This window comes from Lactuca saligna, chromosome 2 (genome assembly GCF_052625555.1).
Source record: "Lactuca saligna cultivar CGN05327 chromosome 2, ASM5262555v1, whole genome shotgun sequence".
Classification (NCBI taxonomy): domain Eukaryota; kingdom Viridiplantae; phylum Streptophyta; class Magnoliopsida; order Asterales; family Asteraceae; genus Lactuca; species Lactuca saligna.
In genome coordinates this window covers 22,727,165-22,745,444 of record NC_136418.1, presented here as the reverse complement: position 1 = coordinate 22,745,444, position 18,280 = coordinate 22,727,165, and the positions used below count along the sequence as shown (strand labels likewise).

The window sequence follows — 18,280 nt, the reverse complement described above, 5'->3', positions numbered from 1 at the left end:
ATTTACCAACTAGTCAACTATAACCCATAACACATCATGGTTTTATAAAATCATGGGAACCTTGATGATAAGATCGCCCCATTTACCCATAGGTGCATATAAATGTTTCAAGTTTCTGTCACGATATCTGATGTTGTTTTTTAACTTATCAATCAAAACACCCATTCTATCATCTACATAAAAAAAAACTAAAACTAATTACCTTCCTGTAACTTCTTGTGCTACAAATCTCCTGGAGCTTGTTGTTAAAACCAAAGTCGAGTTTTCCTTCACACTTTTTGCTTAATAGTTGGTTCTCCCCCATTTGGTTTTGAACCCTCACCAACTACTACTCACAAGTTATCAAAGGCCAAGATGGCTCTACCTATATGATTTTTAGCTACCTTTCTTCTTGGAAGAAACTCCTAATTGTCATACCAATGACTTTGACATCCCCTAATGTAGTATTACTGCTTTCGCCAACAACGAGTGATCTTCATGCATAACATGACCACACATCGATCAAGGAAATGAAAAATGCAAAGTCATCCACCAATGCATACAAATACGAAATGGTATAAGAGGATATTACTAACATAATGGAAATTACTAGAAACAACGACGATTACTGAACTTAATACTCTCCCTTCCTCTTCTTTTGGACAATTGACCTTGTCGTGCTCCAATTGATACTCTTGTAAGGATCCTCCCGACGATATCTGATTAACTTGGGTGCAAAATCCAAAATACACTCGCATGAGATTTTGTATACCAACTACATTGACTAAAACTCCCCTAGCCTCCTGAATGATAATAATTAGGTGTGAAACTATTTTTCGTTATTGGTTAGTAAATCTGTAGATGTTCTTTCATCCATCGATGGACTTTCAGTCCATACTCTTGAGTTAAAAGCTTGACTTTCTTTGGAGACTCATGCTCCTTCCTAAATTGGGTCACAAACTCTTCCTAAAATAAGGTCTTTTCTTCGGCTACAATAACTGTTTGACTAGTCACATTCTAACAAACCTCTTATTCATGATGCAACAGATACATAACGAACTAGACACTTGCCTCCATGAGTCAAAAACTAACATGCAATACATTTGTCATCTTGTGCTAACAATCTGATCCTTTCTCCTTTGAACATGGGAGGTCGACATGCAATTACATCACACTAGGTAGTAGCTCTAGCCACTGGCTGCTCAGCCCCAACAAAGGTTGTAATACTTTTGTCGATAACCTCGATCAAATCCTTATTAAATCTCACGAGTAAAGCCGGTTACTACATCGAAAAAAGTTCTTAGAACTAATCATCTCACTTATACATATCTACACTACCTAGACTCAATCCTTCATGGTCGCTTTGTCCTGAACCAGAACCACTCTCCTTGACATTACCATACCACAAGTAATGTTAGAAATAGGAAAAATGAATTTGTAGTACTATCTGCACTCCATTCAACTATTAATTCCTTAGTAACTTATGATGCCTCTTGATCCAAGTATGTATCCTATGCTTCCTGTAGTACATGTATATACTACCTTTCACACCTATACATACTCCTTCCAAGAAATTTCTCAAATTTTCGTAAGTCACTACACATAATAATCACATAGTAATTTAACAAATATGTATGTGTATAAAATGAGCACATAAAATAAATCTTCCTAGACTCCATTATGATTTTTGCGTCTCTATGAGGTGCCTTAACAACAATTATGTGCTTAGACAAGCACATACTAAATTTCCTAGATTCTCTTTCTACGATCCAACATATGTATGCCTTTTCTAGCATATTCTTGTGCTTTTCCTAGTTTGTTAGGAATTCCATTTGCAATTATTTGTATAAATTCTTTCCAATGTAGCGCCCGTCTGTAGGGCACACTATACCTAACTTTACTCAATGGCATTAATGGATACAAGACTCTCCCTACATTATCTGTACCACTTTTTAGCATATGCAAGTCCGGTCATTCCTTCCTTTCATAACATCGTCATTCCAGACATCATTATATCTCATCGTGCAACACTATAGATGTCTCACCACTTCAGCTAAGTATTCTAACTTACTAAATACATAAGTTATTTAATAATTTATTGTCTTCACAACACGATGAATATTTTCACCATCTAATTCCTATATGTTAAAGCCGGCCTAATATACTATGGAATTTACACAAGAATACGACAGAAATCAATTATCACTTAGCGTTGACAGGAAATAACTCGGTTTATTGAGTCTGGAACCTATGTCATCTTTATTGTTTTGTTCATCTATTGAATTCCTCTAAATTCTGCATAGCTTCTTCTATAACTTTAATTTCGATACTGCTAAAGTATTTATCACCATCTTCAATACTTCTAAATCCGTAAGGAGTCACTGTTTCAATCTAGACATTTCTACAAATTACGAACTTTTATGGTTCTCAGTTGTATATGATCACGACAATGGTGTTTTATCTCACCAAAAGTGAAAGTACTTCAAATGTACAACAACATTCCAAAGGTTTATTACATAATTAAGTAGTTATTGATGTTAACCATCGTAAATCTCCCTATCACCCCAAAAAGGTACATGATTGTTCTAATATAGTAACTATACATTTAGAATCATGTACACATAAAATTTCCTTTTCTAAATCAAGGTAGACAATACACCTTAAATCTTTTCAGGTATTAGCAATATAGTTATACTATCTAAGGCGAGCTATAATACATCTCAGTTAGCACATATTAAGCATATAAGGCATCTCTCCTAAAGTCGGTTACTGTACATTTTTAAACAATAGCAAGTAAGGTACACTACCGAAAGCATATTATAAAATAAATCTATTATCACATAATAACAACTAAGGCTTATAACCTAAAGTATTCTATTATTTGTGTGTATATTATATCAACCTAAAATATACTCAACACACACCTCATCATTTTCACTTAGCCTCTCAGTTTAAGTCTAGATATAATCATTATTCCTAGTTCACTTAAACTAATATATTGATACCAACTATGACATCCCCTATTTTTTTAGAACCGAAAAAAACTTTTCTTTACGCTTTCAAAATCATGTTATCTTTATTTACAAAAAATTCCAGTATATTAAAACATTTTACAAAAATTGTCCCATTCTATTTAAAATATCTTGGGTACGGATGTTGTTTCAAAATACAAAAAACCCTAAGGATGTCATAATCAATACACAACATAAGTTACAATGTAAAGACTTAATGGTCCTGAATACTATTGCAGATTGCCTATTTATCACTTAACATCATAATCAAGTTCTACCTGCTTTAGTCCTAGTACATGTGATGCATATAGTTTGAGTGAGTGAGGTTTGGGAAAACCAAGTGAGACACATATGGTTTTCAACCCCACAATATTTTTATGACAATAAATCATTTTTATTAATCCTTCAAAACAAAATGTTATCAAACAATATATCATATGACATAGATATCTATAGGATAATACACCCCATCTCGTCGATTCTTACATACTGATGTGATATAATGATTTATGAGACCTATCATTATGGATCACTATAAGCAACAACTTGACTATACTGCTTTGGGGATTTTTTGGCAGCAGACATAAGTCAATAAAGTCAAACATTGGGGATAGAGTACTCGAAAGAACATACAATCCTTTAACCTGGATAAGTATAATTCATTAACACCTACATACTATGAGCTTGCAAGCATTCCGAACAGTTAGTTAATGGTTTTTATCTTATTCCGACAGATGACCGGACATACCCACTGGTAGTCAGATACAAACACACCATTTCTAACTGTCTAGAAAGAGGAAGAATACTAGTACAATACTTTGGTACATAACAAGTACACTAACACATAATAGTCTCATAGAACAAAGATCTACTATCCGTTCCAATCTCACATACACCCCAATATAAAATACCCCTTTTCAACTTACTTTAAAGTAGGTATCCTTGACAACCCTTGGTTTATAACAATACTAGATTTTAGTATATGTAACTCACTTTCAAAACATTATTCCTATTCATGCAATACTATCACAATACAAGGTATAACTACACACTCATTCAACTTACTTGGTACTAAACATCCTTTATATGTCTTAGTTTAAAAGTAGACAAGACTATAATCCATGTAACAACTTCCAATGCAAATACTTGTATATGAAATACTATACTACCACTAATGGATTTACTTGGACGCCTGGGGTAGCCTAGGAATCCCTCAATTTTTTTTTTTTTTGTATAATGTATTTTTTTTGAAATTTTTTTCCGCGTAGTGTAAATTTTATTATATGGTACCATTGAGTTTTTTTCTTAGCTCTGCCACTGTATAATACAATATATATATATATATATATATATATATATATATATATAACACATAGTATCGATTATTTATTTTACATTAATCCTTTAAGTGATAATACTTCCATTAAGATTTTCATGTAGTAATACCGTATATACACTTAACACATTAATCTTTTAAGTGATAATACTTCCATTAACATTGTCATGTAACAATATCGTAAATACACTTAACACATATATAACTATATATGGGGCACATAGTGTATGGTATGTAATATTACCAAATCTACATTTAAAACATATTTTAGATAATAAGCATTTAATTCACAGATAAGTTTTCAAAACATATTCATTTTTTTAAGTAAGAGATACTTGTATTAAATCATGCTCATGAAAGTGACCATGCACTCACCTGATTGAAGGTGGAAGATTTTTGGGAAAGTTAACTCCTCGCCTAACTTCTGTTTTTCCCTTCGAACGACCTAAATACAAATATTACTAAATCTTAGTACTCGTTCATGTTTATAAGATTATATTAATAATTTATCATGTTCTTCATTAATCCAAAGAAATACCGTGTTCTATCAAATAAGGAATGATCATGTAAGATCATATCAGATGTAGGATTCATTTGGTATATAAATATATATAATGTTTGGAAAATCCACTTGAAACCCATCACCAAGATCTTTCCTAGATGTTACTAAAATTCATGGATAGAACTTCGATGCTAAATACTTCATTTCGCCGGGCCTTCTACCGCTGCATGCCTCACTACAAACACTTTAGAACTCAGAATATTAGATTTTTGGAGAGAGGGAAAGGTTACTAGAGAGAGAAAAAAAATCAGAAATGGGCAAAGAAATATGAAAAAACGACTTGCTATTTGTAGGGAGAATTATGCTTGAAAAGTGTGTCGTGCTTTTTTGTAGGGCACGCTGGGGTGACGCATCTTCCTTATGTTGGATCCACTTCGGCTTCATATATGACCTCCATTTTCGACGTTATTTATATCTTTGAATTATAGCAACGAGTACTACAGGTTTCCTCTAGATCTTAATAGCTAATTCACATCATATTTTTATTTTAGAAGTCCATAATATTTGTCCATAAACATGTACACAATAATTAAATATAATTACCATTTATGTAACCCATATTGTGTACAAAATATTCTTATTTATTTACGATTATCCTATTCGAGGATTTTAATTATTTAATAAAACGAATAGTCATGACTCTAATTCTTTTAAACGCCTAGCCTGAATTCATGGTCGTTACACAATGACAAGAGTAACCCGTAAATTCTCCGTTCTGGGAGTACCACACTTGCTCGAATATATAATGTCAGCGGTACCTGTCAGTACTGCCCCTAACTATGGTTGAAGTCGTTCAACTCCGTTCACCCTAAGACTTAGCAATCTGGTCTTAGGAATAAATTATGACTTAGTTTGTGAAGTATTCAAAATAAAGATCTCTAGACACCTAAATGAGAAGAATATGGTCTCAAGAAGGAAGAATCCACAAGGCATTTTCTAGAGATAGTATACAGAATCAAGTGGGAGATGCTAGAATTACAAAATACAAGTTTACTTGGAAAATTTAATTATTAGCGAATAGTCTAGAATATGTAAAGTTCAAAGAAGGACTCTAGATGGATTTAAAACCTTTTGGTAGAGATCATTTATGGAATGTTCATGGGCTTAGTATGGTTATACTATTGATGCCACATATCTCCCTATATATTGTACTAGGCGAATACCCGCGCGTTACGTAGAAATACCCATATAGTTGAAGTCTTTACAAATATATGATTTTTTTAAATATAACAATAACGTTGTTGTTAAATTTGATACAATAATTTATGTATACTAAATTGATATAATATATTGATTATTTTGAATTATATGATAATTTATACAATTATTATAACTTCATAATCTCAATCGTTTGAATGACTTTTACCCACGAGTTACATATGAATAAAATTAAATATAATATATGATTTGATGTTATTTGTAGTTGTTTTTATTGTTAATTATTTTTTTTAAATTTATTTGCTTAATGTTTTAATTTCTATCATTATATTTATTTAAAACATCAAACATTGTTTTTTTAATTTAAAGCTAACAATATAACCATTTATATAGAGTTGTTTTTAACCATTGTTAGTGTAAGTTATTTTAGGCTACTTATTTGGAAACTTTTAACGATTATAAAAATATACTTTAGAAATATTTTAGTTAAATTGAGATTACAATTTAGTTTTTGCATTTATCGCTTTTAACTATTTACAAAATATTCTTTAGTTTTTTTAAATGGAACTGAAATTTATATTTGAGTTGACATTGTAATGCGCAGAAACACCTATATAGTTGAAGTCTTTACGAACATATATATATATATATATATATATATATATATATATATATATATATATATATATATTTAAAATATAACACTAACGTTGTTGTTAAATTTGATATAATAATTCGTATATTAATTTGATATAATATATTGATTATTTTGAATTATATGATAATATATAAATCTATTATAACGTCATAATCTCAATCGTTTGAATGATTTCTACTCGCGAGTTACACATCAACAAAATTAAATATTATATACGGTTTAATATTATTTATAGTTGTTATTTTTAACTAATTTTTTAAAATTTATTTGCTTAATGTTTTAATTTCTATTATTATAATTATTTAAAATAACAAACATTATTTTTTGATTTTAAAGGTAACAATATAATCATTTATATAGTGTTATTTTTAACTATTGTTATTATAAGTTCTTTTAAGCTACTTATTTGAAAAATTTTAACGATTATATAAATATATTTAGGAAATATTTTATTTAAAATGATATTACAATTTAGTTTTTGCATTTATCACTATAATTTATCACTTTTAACTATTTACCTAATATTATTTGGTTTTTTTTAGTAGAACTGAACTTTATATTTAAGTTGACACTTTAATGTTATATTTAAATTAACAATTTAAATATTTTATCTAAATTGTTCAAAAATTATAGTTTTAAACTGATAATGGTTTACATGTAACATCATTTTAAATATAATAAATTAAGTATAATATGTTAAAGTTTAAAAACATAACTTTATAAATAGAAGTAAATATACTATTTTAAAATTGAAATTTAATCTATTTATGATTACACTTTAGGTTTGATATTTATTTAACCTTATTAACCAACTTACAATCATTATTAGAAAGACACTACAATTTATCACTTTTAACTATTTATAAACTAATCTTTGGGTTGTTTAAGTTAAATAAAATTTATATTTAAGTTGAGCCTAGAATGTTATATTTTAATTAATAATTTAAGTATTTTATACAAATTGTTCAAAAATTATACCTTTAAAATGATAATGGTTTACATCAAACAATATTTTAAAACTAATAAATTAAGTATGATATGTTAAAAGTTAAAAAACATAAATTTATAAGTAGAATTAAAGATATTATTTTAGTATTGGAATTTAGTTTATATATGAATACACTTTAGATTTGATATTTATTTAACCTAATTACTAAATTATAATTATTATTATAAAGAAATTGAAAAGTCATGGGAGTTTCAAATGAATGTGGTGAAAGAAAAACGGAATGAGGGTTTCAAATGCATGAGATTCAAGAAAAAATATTACCTTTATAAGTATGTATGATTTGTTCTCCACAAGAATTTATTGTTATTCAATAAGAAACCTCTATAGTTTACATGTATACATTACACAATTATCCCGATCATGTGAACCACATGAAATTCTTATGTCTGTTTTTTTGACATCTACACTAGTTGTTTGTCCATTCCCGAACATAACAAATATGAGAGAGAAATGGTAAATAAAATGTTTGTTAAAATAAAATATAAAGTCGTCATTTGGGTTTAAAACACATGAAGCGCTATATGTTGGTAGAGAGGAGGTGACATAAATATCACTTAGTTTTTCTCTGAATCAAAGGGACTTCACATATGTGACTTTTAGCCTTTCTTTGACGTTTCATTCATGTATAGAAATATTTCCTAGTTCCATGATATGTTAGAAGTGAGATGCAAAGCAACGAGGGTGTCACATATGACAATGCATGTTTGAGACGTTTAATGTTGCGTTTTATCTAGGATTTGATGGCGTTTTATCTAGGATTTGATGGAAACGATTTACAAATATTCACATTTTCTTTAAAATACCATCACCAAAATAATATATATCCATAGAAAGATCATTTCATTAGCTAAAATGTATTGTATCAAAACAAAATAAAAATCTAATCTAGTACCCTTCACAAAATATGAAACACTCCTTTAAAATTTAGAAATAACCATAAATTAAACCATAAAATACTAAAGCAATAATAAAAGGATAACGGAACATCCCAAAAATACTATATAAACAACAACACACAAAAATATTATGAATACCCAAACATAATACAATTCATACCACAACATTTTAAGCCGTATGAATCTATATTAATCAGACAGGGTTATCTAGGATTATGTAGTTGTATATTCGAAAAAATTATTTGTAACCTTTCAATGAGACGTGTCAATTTTTCAAACCCAATTGCTTACCATACAATCATCTATTAGGCTAAAGAGACTAGTAAGATCATAGGTTAATTAGAAAGACGTATATAATTAAAGATTTTGATGCAATGTATTAGCCACCCACCATAATTAAAGATGTCATGCCTACATTAGAGATCGCCTTCCTTTATGTCTCAAAAAATGTTTCAATAACCACATGATGAAACCTAAGACCACTCCAATGTGATACATACATAATAATTCATTTGTGTTGTTATCCCTAAACTTGTCAAAGACGTGACACCTCACTTTTTGTACTAAAGCACCCATAATTTCCATGTTTATAAAAACCAAGGTTAACTAATTTATACTACCACTACCAAAAAGGAAGAACACAAGTTTATATAAATACATGCCAAAATTATGAATAAATAGAAAATAAACATGGCATGATTCTGATCCTATACTAATAATTAACACAAATTATCTTCCTAACATGCTCTTTAATCTCCGGTTAATCCTCTAAAGAAGCACTACTTTATTTTATTTTATCATGAATACATGAACATACAAATTAAGTCACAAAACAAGGTAAGGTATAAATCTTGTCAGTAACATATTCCCATGTCTTGCATATCAAGACACATAATTATACATCTTAACGTAAACATTATATCCAGTAAAAAATATTTTATACAACATAAATAAGGCAACTAGTATGTATGTATTTCTACTTATCCATAAGCATTATGTAATTATCCTAGGTACAATCCTTTTATAGATAAAACTACCATATAAGTCTAAGTTAACTTTAACATGTACAAACAATGCATATATATATATATATCATTATCCATTTATAAGTCATCCACTACACCATCTACTTTCTAATTATCTAAAAGTAAAATATGTTCATCACTAGATAATAACTTTCCATGAACAACCAAGCTAATTCTAACTAAATTGTCCTCACCACTATATCGTAACTTCCCATTGACACACAAATTATCCCCAAACGAACCATCCTCAACACTAGATAGTCACTTCCATAACCCCCCCTATCACACAAGTAAACTACCATCCACATTAGATAGTTATGTCCAATAAATATACTAAGTCATTTACATAAAATATATATATGCATCACTATATAGTCACTTCCTGTATGTAATAAATTCATTCCATGTAATCTTCACCATTAGATACTCATCTATTGAATTTATATTTTCACTACCATTATCAATAGGTAGTCTCTATTAACACCTTTAAACTAAACTATATAAATAGCCCATGAAGTATCCATGTGAGTACTAGCCCATGTAAGTATCCATGTGAGTACTATCAATTTTACTATGTAGCCTATTTTAAACTTCCACATAAGTAATATCCTCATCACTATATAGAGTCCTTTTACACCACTCTTTGAGTACCGCTATCAACATTTGTACTTATAAAATTAAATATCTATAATACAATAATAATTCTGCACCCATATTTTACATGTAACATCTACAAATGTAATGTTATAAGTATTAATATCTCATATACACTTCATAAAATACACGCATATAAGTGCTACCTATTTCTATTGCTAGTTATCTTTCATTTTTCTCTTCTAAAAAATTTTCATTATTAAACTACATTTATGTATATGACCTTTCCTTCACATTACACATGTGTAATAATATATATTATATATGAGATCATACACATAAATGTTACTCCCCTTGATTATATGAAGAAATCATTGTTGAATCCATTTAAAAATTATCTGTGTTCCTTACCCAAAGAATCATTCATATTAAACTATAGTTCAATAAATTTCTAAACACAACTCTTCATAACAATCTACATTTAAGGGGCTGGTCCCTTTTACTTGATTTACTATAAGAATGGGTTATATCTCATCAAATCATTAAGTCCATACCCTAAAAAACTAACTGTTATCATCTCTAAGGTTACATTAATTCATCATGTATGTTCCATTATAAGCTAACCTTCATCTAATACTATTCATACAATTTATCATATTGTATTATCTATCAAGAACAAACTTGTAATACTCAACTCAACTAATATTTAAATGTGTACCTATAATAAATATCATCAACAATGATGAAGCTTTATGCTTAGTGGGTATTGAGTAACTAGGTATCAACTCGTCCAACAATACACCAAGAAAATTAAATACATCATATAAGTATGAAACAATTTAAAGGTACTATGAAATTATAGACAATACACATGATGTAATGAAATTCAATATAATGCTCATGAGGCGTAACACATGGTCTATTAAGTATTTGTATGCAACTACATATAATTTCGTTCTAACTTTTGCCCACTATATGGACTCCACTCAAGTCATTAAGTAATACTAAATGGTTCCATTTATGTGTTTTTTTTTTTTTCATTTCTCGAACTCCATTTAAGCTTGCCCTTGATCTAGAAGGACTCTAACCAAGCTTTCCTAACAACCTTGCTCCACTGAGTTCTACTCAAACTACTAAGTTTTACTCAAGCTATACCTAAAGGTCATAACCTTATTTAAAATATAATTCTAATAAACTTATGGATGCTAATATATATTAAGCTACTCATATGTACGAACATACATACATATGCATACATATATAAACTCACAAACTTGTTACTCACATCGATGGCCTTTTTCGATGACTCCCATGCTTTGGAATTTCATACTATATTCTTGATATCTCCATCAATTTCACCAAATAAATGGAGTTCAAATGTGTTTGTGTGACAACGAAAGAATCCAATAAAAATAAAATCACCACCACTACTACCTCATGCCTTTGTAGCTCCTCCCAATGCTAACATTAATGCTCCTCCCTCCTCATACTTAGATTCTTATTTAATATAAATACAAGTGACAAGACACATCAATACTAGAACTATATGTAGAAAATTACATGAATGATCCATCTAGTTTTGGGTAACTTGCATGCTTGGTCCCTATTTTTTAACTTAGACAATCCTTATAGTGTGTTTGTTGTGTATTTAGTCCGTGTCGAACGTAAAAAGGCTATGTTACCTTCATTTGTTTCCTTTTTAATTAACTGATTAATTAATTATTAATTTGTTATTTATTTAAAAAATAAAATACATTAAAATGAGACTCGTCCCCACCCAATCCCATGCCTCCACCCTTCATTGTGTTTAGTCATCGGAGAACCACCTCTAGTCCTCACCACCAAACTCTTATCAGAACCACTCACCACCAACCTCTTATCAAAACCACTGATATTAAAAACTCTAGAAAAAAAACAAAATAATATGAAAACAAGATACATAACAAAAACCATATATCCAATAACTAAATTACAAATCATAAACCATCGATCCAAACCAGAACATAAAACAAATGATGTATTTATAACCAGAAAAGCACACAGATCACCAAAGAAACACCCTCATATGAAAGCAAAAGTGGTTCTTCAGGGTTGATCTAGTTCTTCGGGAGGAGATTTGAAGGTTTTCCCAACGTACCAATCATTCACATTCGAAGGTGATCGGAAGGAAAACTCCTTTCCCCACACATCACTCTTTCATGTCCAATTACTGGAAAGGATTTCTCAACACACCACTATTTCATATCTTAAAACACCATATGAAGTTGTGGTAGTGGTGGGATGACTTTTAGGTGGATGACTGTACTAGGTGGAGGAGAGAGAAAAAGTAAAAGGTGGTGGCTTTAGAGATACAAGGTTATCGATGTAGATAGGCAGTCTTCGGTTGTCCAACGGTGATGGAAGGTGGTCCAAATTAGGGTTCTTTGTTATTTGTTAAGAGAAAAAAGTACATGTATAGAATAAGTGTGTGGTTGGAATGGGATCAGATGTGGTATGGGGGTGGTATTCCTATTTTAAAAAAATATATATAAATAAAAACAAATGATAAATAGATTTACAAAAATGGTCATCGCTACCTGCAAAATAAAAAGTGATGGATATGAGCGGCTCCGGTGAAAACCTATATTGGTGGCATACAGAGTAAATCAATGGTACCAACCTCTAGAAGCTTGTTTATGGCCATATAGATATCTTTGCAATCAACAAACATGGTCGGTAAATTAAGAATCCCGAAAACTGGGTGGATGATGCATGTATACTGTCTATTAGAGATGGACATGAGGGAAAACAGTTTTCACGTCAAGCTGATGTATGGGCCAATAACATGAAACCACTATGATGAGAACAATACGAATGGTTTCCAGTTTAACAATTTAACTAAAAATCTCATCACAACTCACCTCATGTTGTTGACTACTCCAATTTGCTACAAGTCTGGATTTATAATGAGAGAGCATACCATTTACATGAAATTTGTGATGAAAGAGGCGCATGAACCTAACAATGTTGAATCCTTGTGGTCGTGGAACAATCTTCCATGTTACATTAGTTATAAGAGGATTCATTTCATCATTCATAGCTCTTAGCCAGTTAGGAAATAGAGGTGGTATGAAGGCTGAGTTGGTTGAGTGTTACAGATGGAGCTATATGAGAGGTATTAGCCGATATGGATAGGTGTGGTGAAGAGGAGGGGTGATCAAAAGTCAGAGAATCCTCAGGTAGAGGGAGGCCGATAAGTGAGATGAAGAGGTTGAAGGATTAATGATGTTGTGAAAGAGAGGTGAGTAATAAAATGAATCATCAAGAAAAATGTATGAAGGTTGTTCATTTGATATAATAGATTATGAGAATGTGGTCTCATCGAATATAACATGATGAGACATAATTATTTTCCAAGATGACAAGTCTAAGCCATAATAATCTTGATGATTTGAGGGATAATCCAAGAAAACACATGGGGAAGATTGGGGTGCGAGTTTGTGAGGAGTGGTGAGGTGAGGGTAAGATAAAGACCAAAATACATGGTTATAGGCAGGGTGAGTTTGAAAGACATGGAAGTGAGGAGTGTCATTTCGAATTATGGTAGAGGGAAAAATATTTAGTAAATGAGTGGCCATGTGAAGAGATTCCACCTAATATGTGGGTGACATGTGATCTTTAAAAAGGAGTGATCGAATGGAGTTGTTAATTGTTTGTAATATGTGTTATGATTTGCCATTTTATTGAGAGGCGTGGAGGCAAGATAAACGAAATTGAATGTAATGGGTAGCAAAATGGTCATGAAATTGTTTATTCTTATATTCACCCCCATTGTTACGTTGTAAATATTTGATGATTTTGTTGAATTGGTTGTTGATGTAATTGGAGAAAATCAAAATTAAGAAAATACATCAGATTTTTGTTTGAGTAGGTTAACCCAAAGAAAATGAGAGTAGTGGTCGAGAAAAATAACGTAATATCATAAACCACCAATACTAGCAACGGAGAAGTTTGTATATTCGAATGAATGATATCAAATACATGTGAAACACAAGTTGATGATAAAGCAAAATGAAGTTTAACATGTTTTCCAGGTTGACACGGTTGACAAACAACACTCAACTTTGTCTTATTACGAGATATGGAATTATTTCAAATTAAAGATTGCAAAATTTTATCTTCGTGATGGCGATGACGTTGGTTCCAAGTGGAAGGACTTGTGGAAATGTGAGATTGAGGTGTGGAAGGTAGAACCAAGTAGAGAGGGTCATCACCATCACATCAAATTAGAGGTTGGTTTGTTCAGTAATCCTTGACAATAAAACCGAACTCATCAATTCAATAGAAAAATTATTTTGACATGTAAATTTATGGGCACAAATAAGGTTTTTAATTATGGTTGGTGTGATAAGAATATTATGAAGGTGAAGGAGACGGTGTGCAAAGTACATAATGGGCAAAAAGAGTGACGCGACGGGTCTTAGTTATAGGTATATGAGATCCGTTACCAACTAAATTAGAATGAGAAATTTTATTATGACTAATAGAGTCGAGAATACCTTCATTTGCATGGGCATGGTTGGTGGCGCCAGTGCCCATAATCCAATCATTGGTGCCCGGTTCTTGAAGAGACATAGAAAACAACATTTATGGGAAGGTTGTTGCTTGATTGTGTCCAAACCAATCCTGAGAGATTGCATTTTGATTTAATTGTCCAAGGGTGAATCGAGGTATCAACAAACAGGTGAAGAAAATGACGCGAAGGGTGATGGGGGTAGTGGCCTCGAAACTATCTCAGTTGCTTTAACTGTGTTATAATATTAAACATCAAAAATCTTTATTATACACAATAGAAGAACAATGATATTTTTCATCGCTACACATTCGTTAAGATCACTCAAGGTAAAAGAAATATTGGTGCCTAAATTATAACAAACTTTTGTTTTTGGAACACTAGGAATTTGTACTCAACATCTTTAATTGGAGGAGATGCTTTTACGAGAAAATAAATACGAACCTACCATAGTAACCAAGTAAGCATACAAATATTATTTGCTACGAAATTAATTTATTGGTTATGACTTCCTTACCAATTTACTTTATTTCTTCGTCACAACATGAACTAGACACTAACGTTCATTAAAACCAAAAAATAGCACATATTATTGTCATTAGTAATTATAATACGAACAATATATAAGTATATGTTCAACATGTCCCTAACCAAACGTCAAGTATATTAAAATATTTAGTTACTGCCATAGTCTTTTACTCTCTTCTTAGTGGTATCGTATATCTTTTATCAATGTGTAAAAAATGAATTATTAATAGTTTCCAGAGATGATACAACAGTTGTATATATATATTTTTCATCTAGTATAAATTTTTGCTATTGCTTTATTTATTTTAAATTGTTCACTTGCATACCAGAAATGCCGCAAGGAAAAATGGAAATTTAACGAAAGAGGGAGAACGCCCACTTCATCAAATAGTTCTACGTTGTCTAGTAATGTTTCACCACTAGAGGTTAGCGGTAGAAAGTTTGGTTGTATGCCCTTGATACAAACCGATAAAAACGTTAAAGAAGATCATAGTAGTGTTATTGGCATTAACTTGTCAATCAATGGATGGCAGATAGACGAGAAACACAAGAATGAACAAACCCCTAGAGTTTTGCCAATAATGAACGAATTTATTCCAAAAAACATTGTCCAACCTACACCTGATATCCTATTTCCATTAAGAAATGGCTTTGATTCAAATCAAGGTGAAGGCATTGGTGGCAAAATCACTAAATCAACCAATAATTATTTTCTACAAGTAATATCTGGTTCACATGATGTTGGTGAAGGAGTCTCGGATCCATATAACCTTTCGTCAATCCCAAGACAAACATCTGACGATTTTCCTGATTACCTGAAAGACATGGATGGTAATGGTCCGAATGATGACTTGATATCCTAAATTTATTCTCTTGGCTAGAATCAAGTTATGCGCAATAAGGTTTGTTTTTATCTTTATAAAAATATTAATTTACAAGCATAATTTTATCACTTACTCAAATGGTATTATGTTGTGCTAATGTGGAGTTATATATTGTATATATGTAGCAGGATACTGGAGGATGGAAAGACTGCATCTAACATTGACTCAATGCACTTTAATTCAATCTGCTTGTGATTCACATCTATATGCAAACAAATTTTTATAGTAGAATAAAGCAAGGAGTTATTGTTGTTCATAAGCGATGGGATAAATTATTATTCTGTGCCAAAGTACAATGTTGTATCCCGATGATTTAGATCCCAAAACAACCTTTGACTTTTTTTTTTTGTGTGAATGGTCCATTTGGAGAAATTTCTCACCATTAGTCTTTTTATGTCAACTATAAATAAAAACACTATAATGGCCTTCTCTTATTTCATTTTTAACCGGTGGGGCCGTCTCTCTCTCTCTCTCTCTCTCTCTCTCTCTCTCTCTCTCTCTCTCTCTCTCTCTCTCTCTCCCCCTCCCATCTCTACCTCCTACATGAAGTCGAGAACCAATGGGTTTTATAGGAAAAAATTGTACAATGCTGAAAACAATTAACAATTAATAGGATACATGTATCCTATAAAATATCTATGTCATACACCTTGACAACTATTTACAATGAATAATTAAAACTAGCATAACCCTAGTGTAATTTAAAATTACCAAGTATAGAGTTACATACTTTTTGATTTATTATAGTAAGCATATAACTTCAATCTCCTTGTAGTGCTAGTCTTGGAAACATTAGCACCAAAAAAGGATGATATCTCTAATGGTTCACACAAAAACCCTATAACTAGAAGACAAGAGGAGAGAGGAGATTTTCGGCTAAGGTATCTTCCAAGGAAGAGTATGAACGAATTTGAGGTCCTAATGGATCCTATTTATAGAATAAGTAACATAGGGACAAAGCAATATTTGAATGATTAAATAATATATTTAATCCCAATTTAAATCATTTCCTTATTCATAACCAGGAGGCTTCTGGAAACCTTAAAAAATCTCATAATTTCGTTCACCCCTATATGGGTTCTAGAATTTTATTTCCTTGCTCAATTATGAAAAAAATACAATTCAACCAGTGGACCTTTAATTAATTCCAATTAATCCCGAATTAATTTTAGATTAATTCTGATTAATAATTAATCAATTCTAATTGCCCACCAAGACAACCCCAACTTCATCTTATTCAACCATATTACATCTTGGTGAGCAATATGTTAGATCTTGCATTTCGTAGGTGTTGTGTTTCAGTCTGTATGTGAAAGGTTTCACAATATTGTATTTCATAATATTGTATTTGTAGTTTTTTAGTTAGTTTGGTAGCCTATCTTAACTTATGTTTCATGACCAGATTGGTCATTTCCTAATCGATTCCCTTGTTGTGTCTTATATATAAGGGATGTTAGTAAGATAGATAGAGTATCTTTTGCGAGGTTCTTACTATCAACATTGTAATCAGACTTTTTACTCTCTAATTGAAAACAAACCATAGTTACCCTCTAGTGTTCATTTAATTTCTTGTTTACAAACATGACTTTTGTCTTCTAGAGTATGATTGATACTACAAGTGGTATCAGAGCAAGGATTTCTCTGATTTGTTTTTCAAATCATCAAAATTCATTCGTTTTTTTTCATGTTATTTATTTGTTACCTTGTTTTTTAGATTTATTCCACATTTTGCGATCTAATTACAATTTTGATTTAGAATTCCTTGTTCCATTATCCATTTTGATTTGAATTATGAATTTGCTCATTGATTTGATTCTTACTCAAAATTTTCATTTGAAATCATGTCAAAAGAAGATTTTCATGATGTTTCTTTCAATTTGTCAAGTAGTATCAGATATCTACTCGTATTCTAATTTTGTTTTCTGAAAATTATGAAGTTTAGGTGTCACACTTTGAATATCACATCTCAGGAATTGAAGACATGGATCATATATTTGCATATCAATCAGTAAAGGTTCTCATAAATATGCTAAGATAATGGAATTTGTTAAAACAATTGCTGATTATATTGATATATGTGAGAGGTTT

The 18,280-nt window shown here is 30.8% G+C and overlaps 1 protein-coding gene across 1 annotated transcript in view; it reads left to right on the top strand.

Moving 5' to 3' along the window:
- The window catches only part of LOC145028804 (uncharacterized), a 32,881-nt gene extending 16,681 nt beyond the window's left edge, over window positions 1–16,200 (top strand). The window contains exon 3 of the mRNA XM_078977539.1: window positions 15,638–16,200. Within this exon, the coding sequence (XP_078833665.1) occupies window positions 15,638–16,171 (534 nt within the window). The 3' untranslated portion in view covers window positions 16,172–16,200. The remainder of the gene's footprint in view (window positions 1–15,637) is intronic.
- The last annotated feature ends 2,080 nt before the right edge of the window (window positions 16,201–18,280 follow it).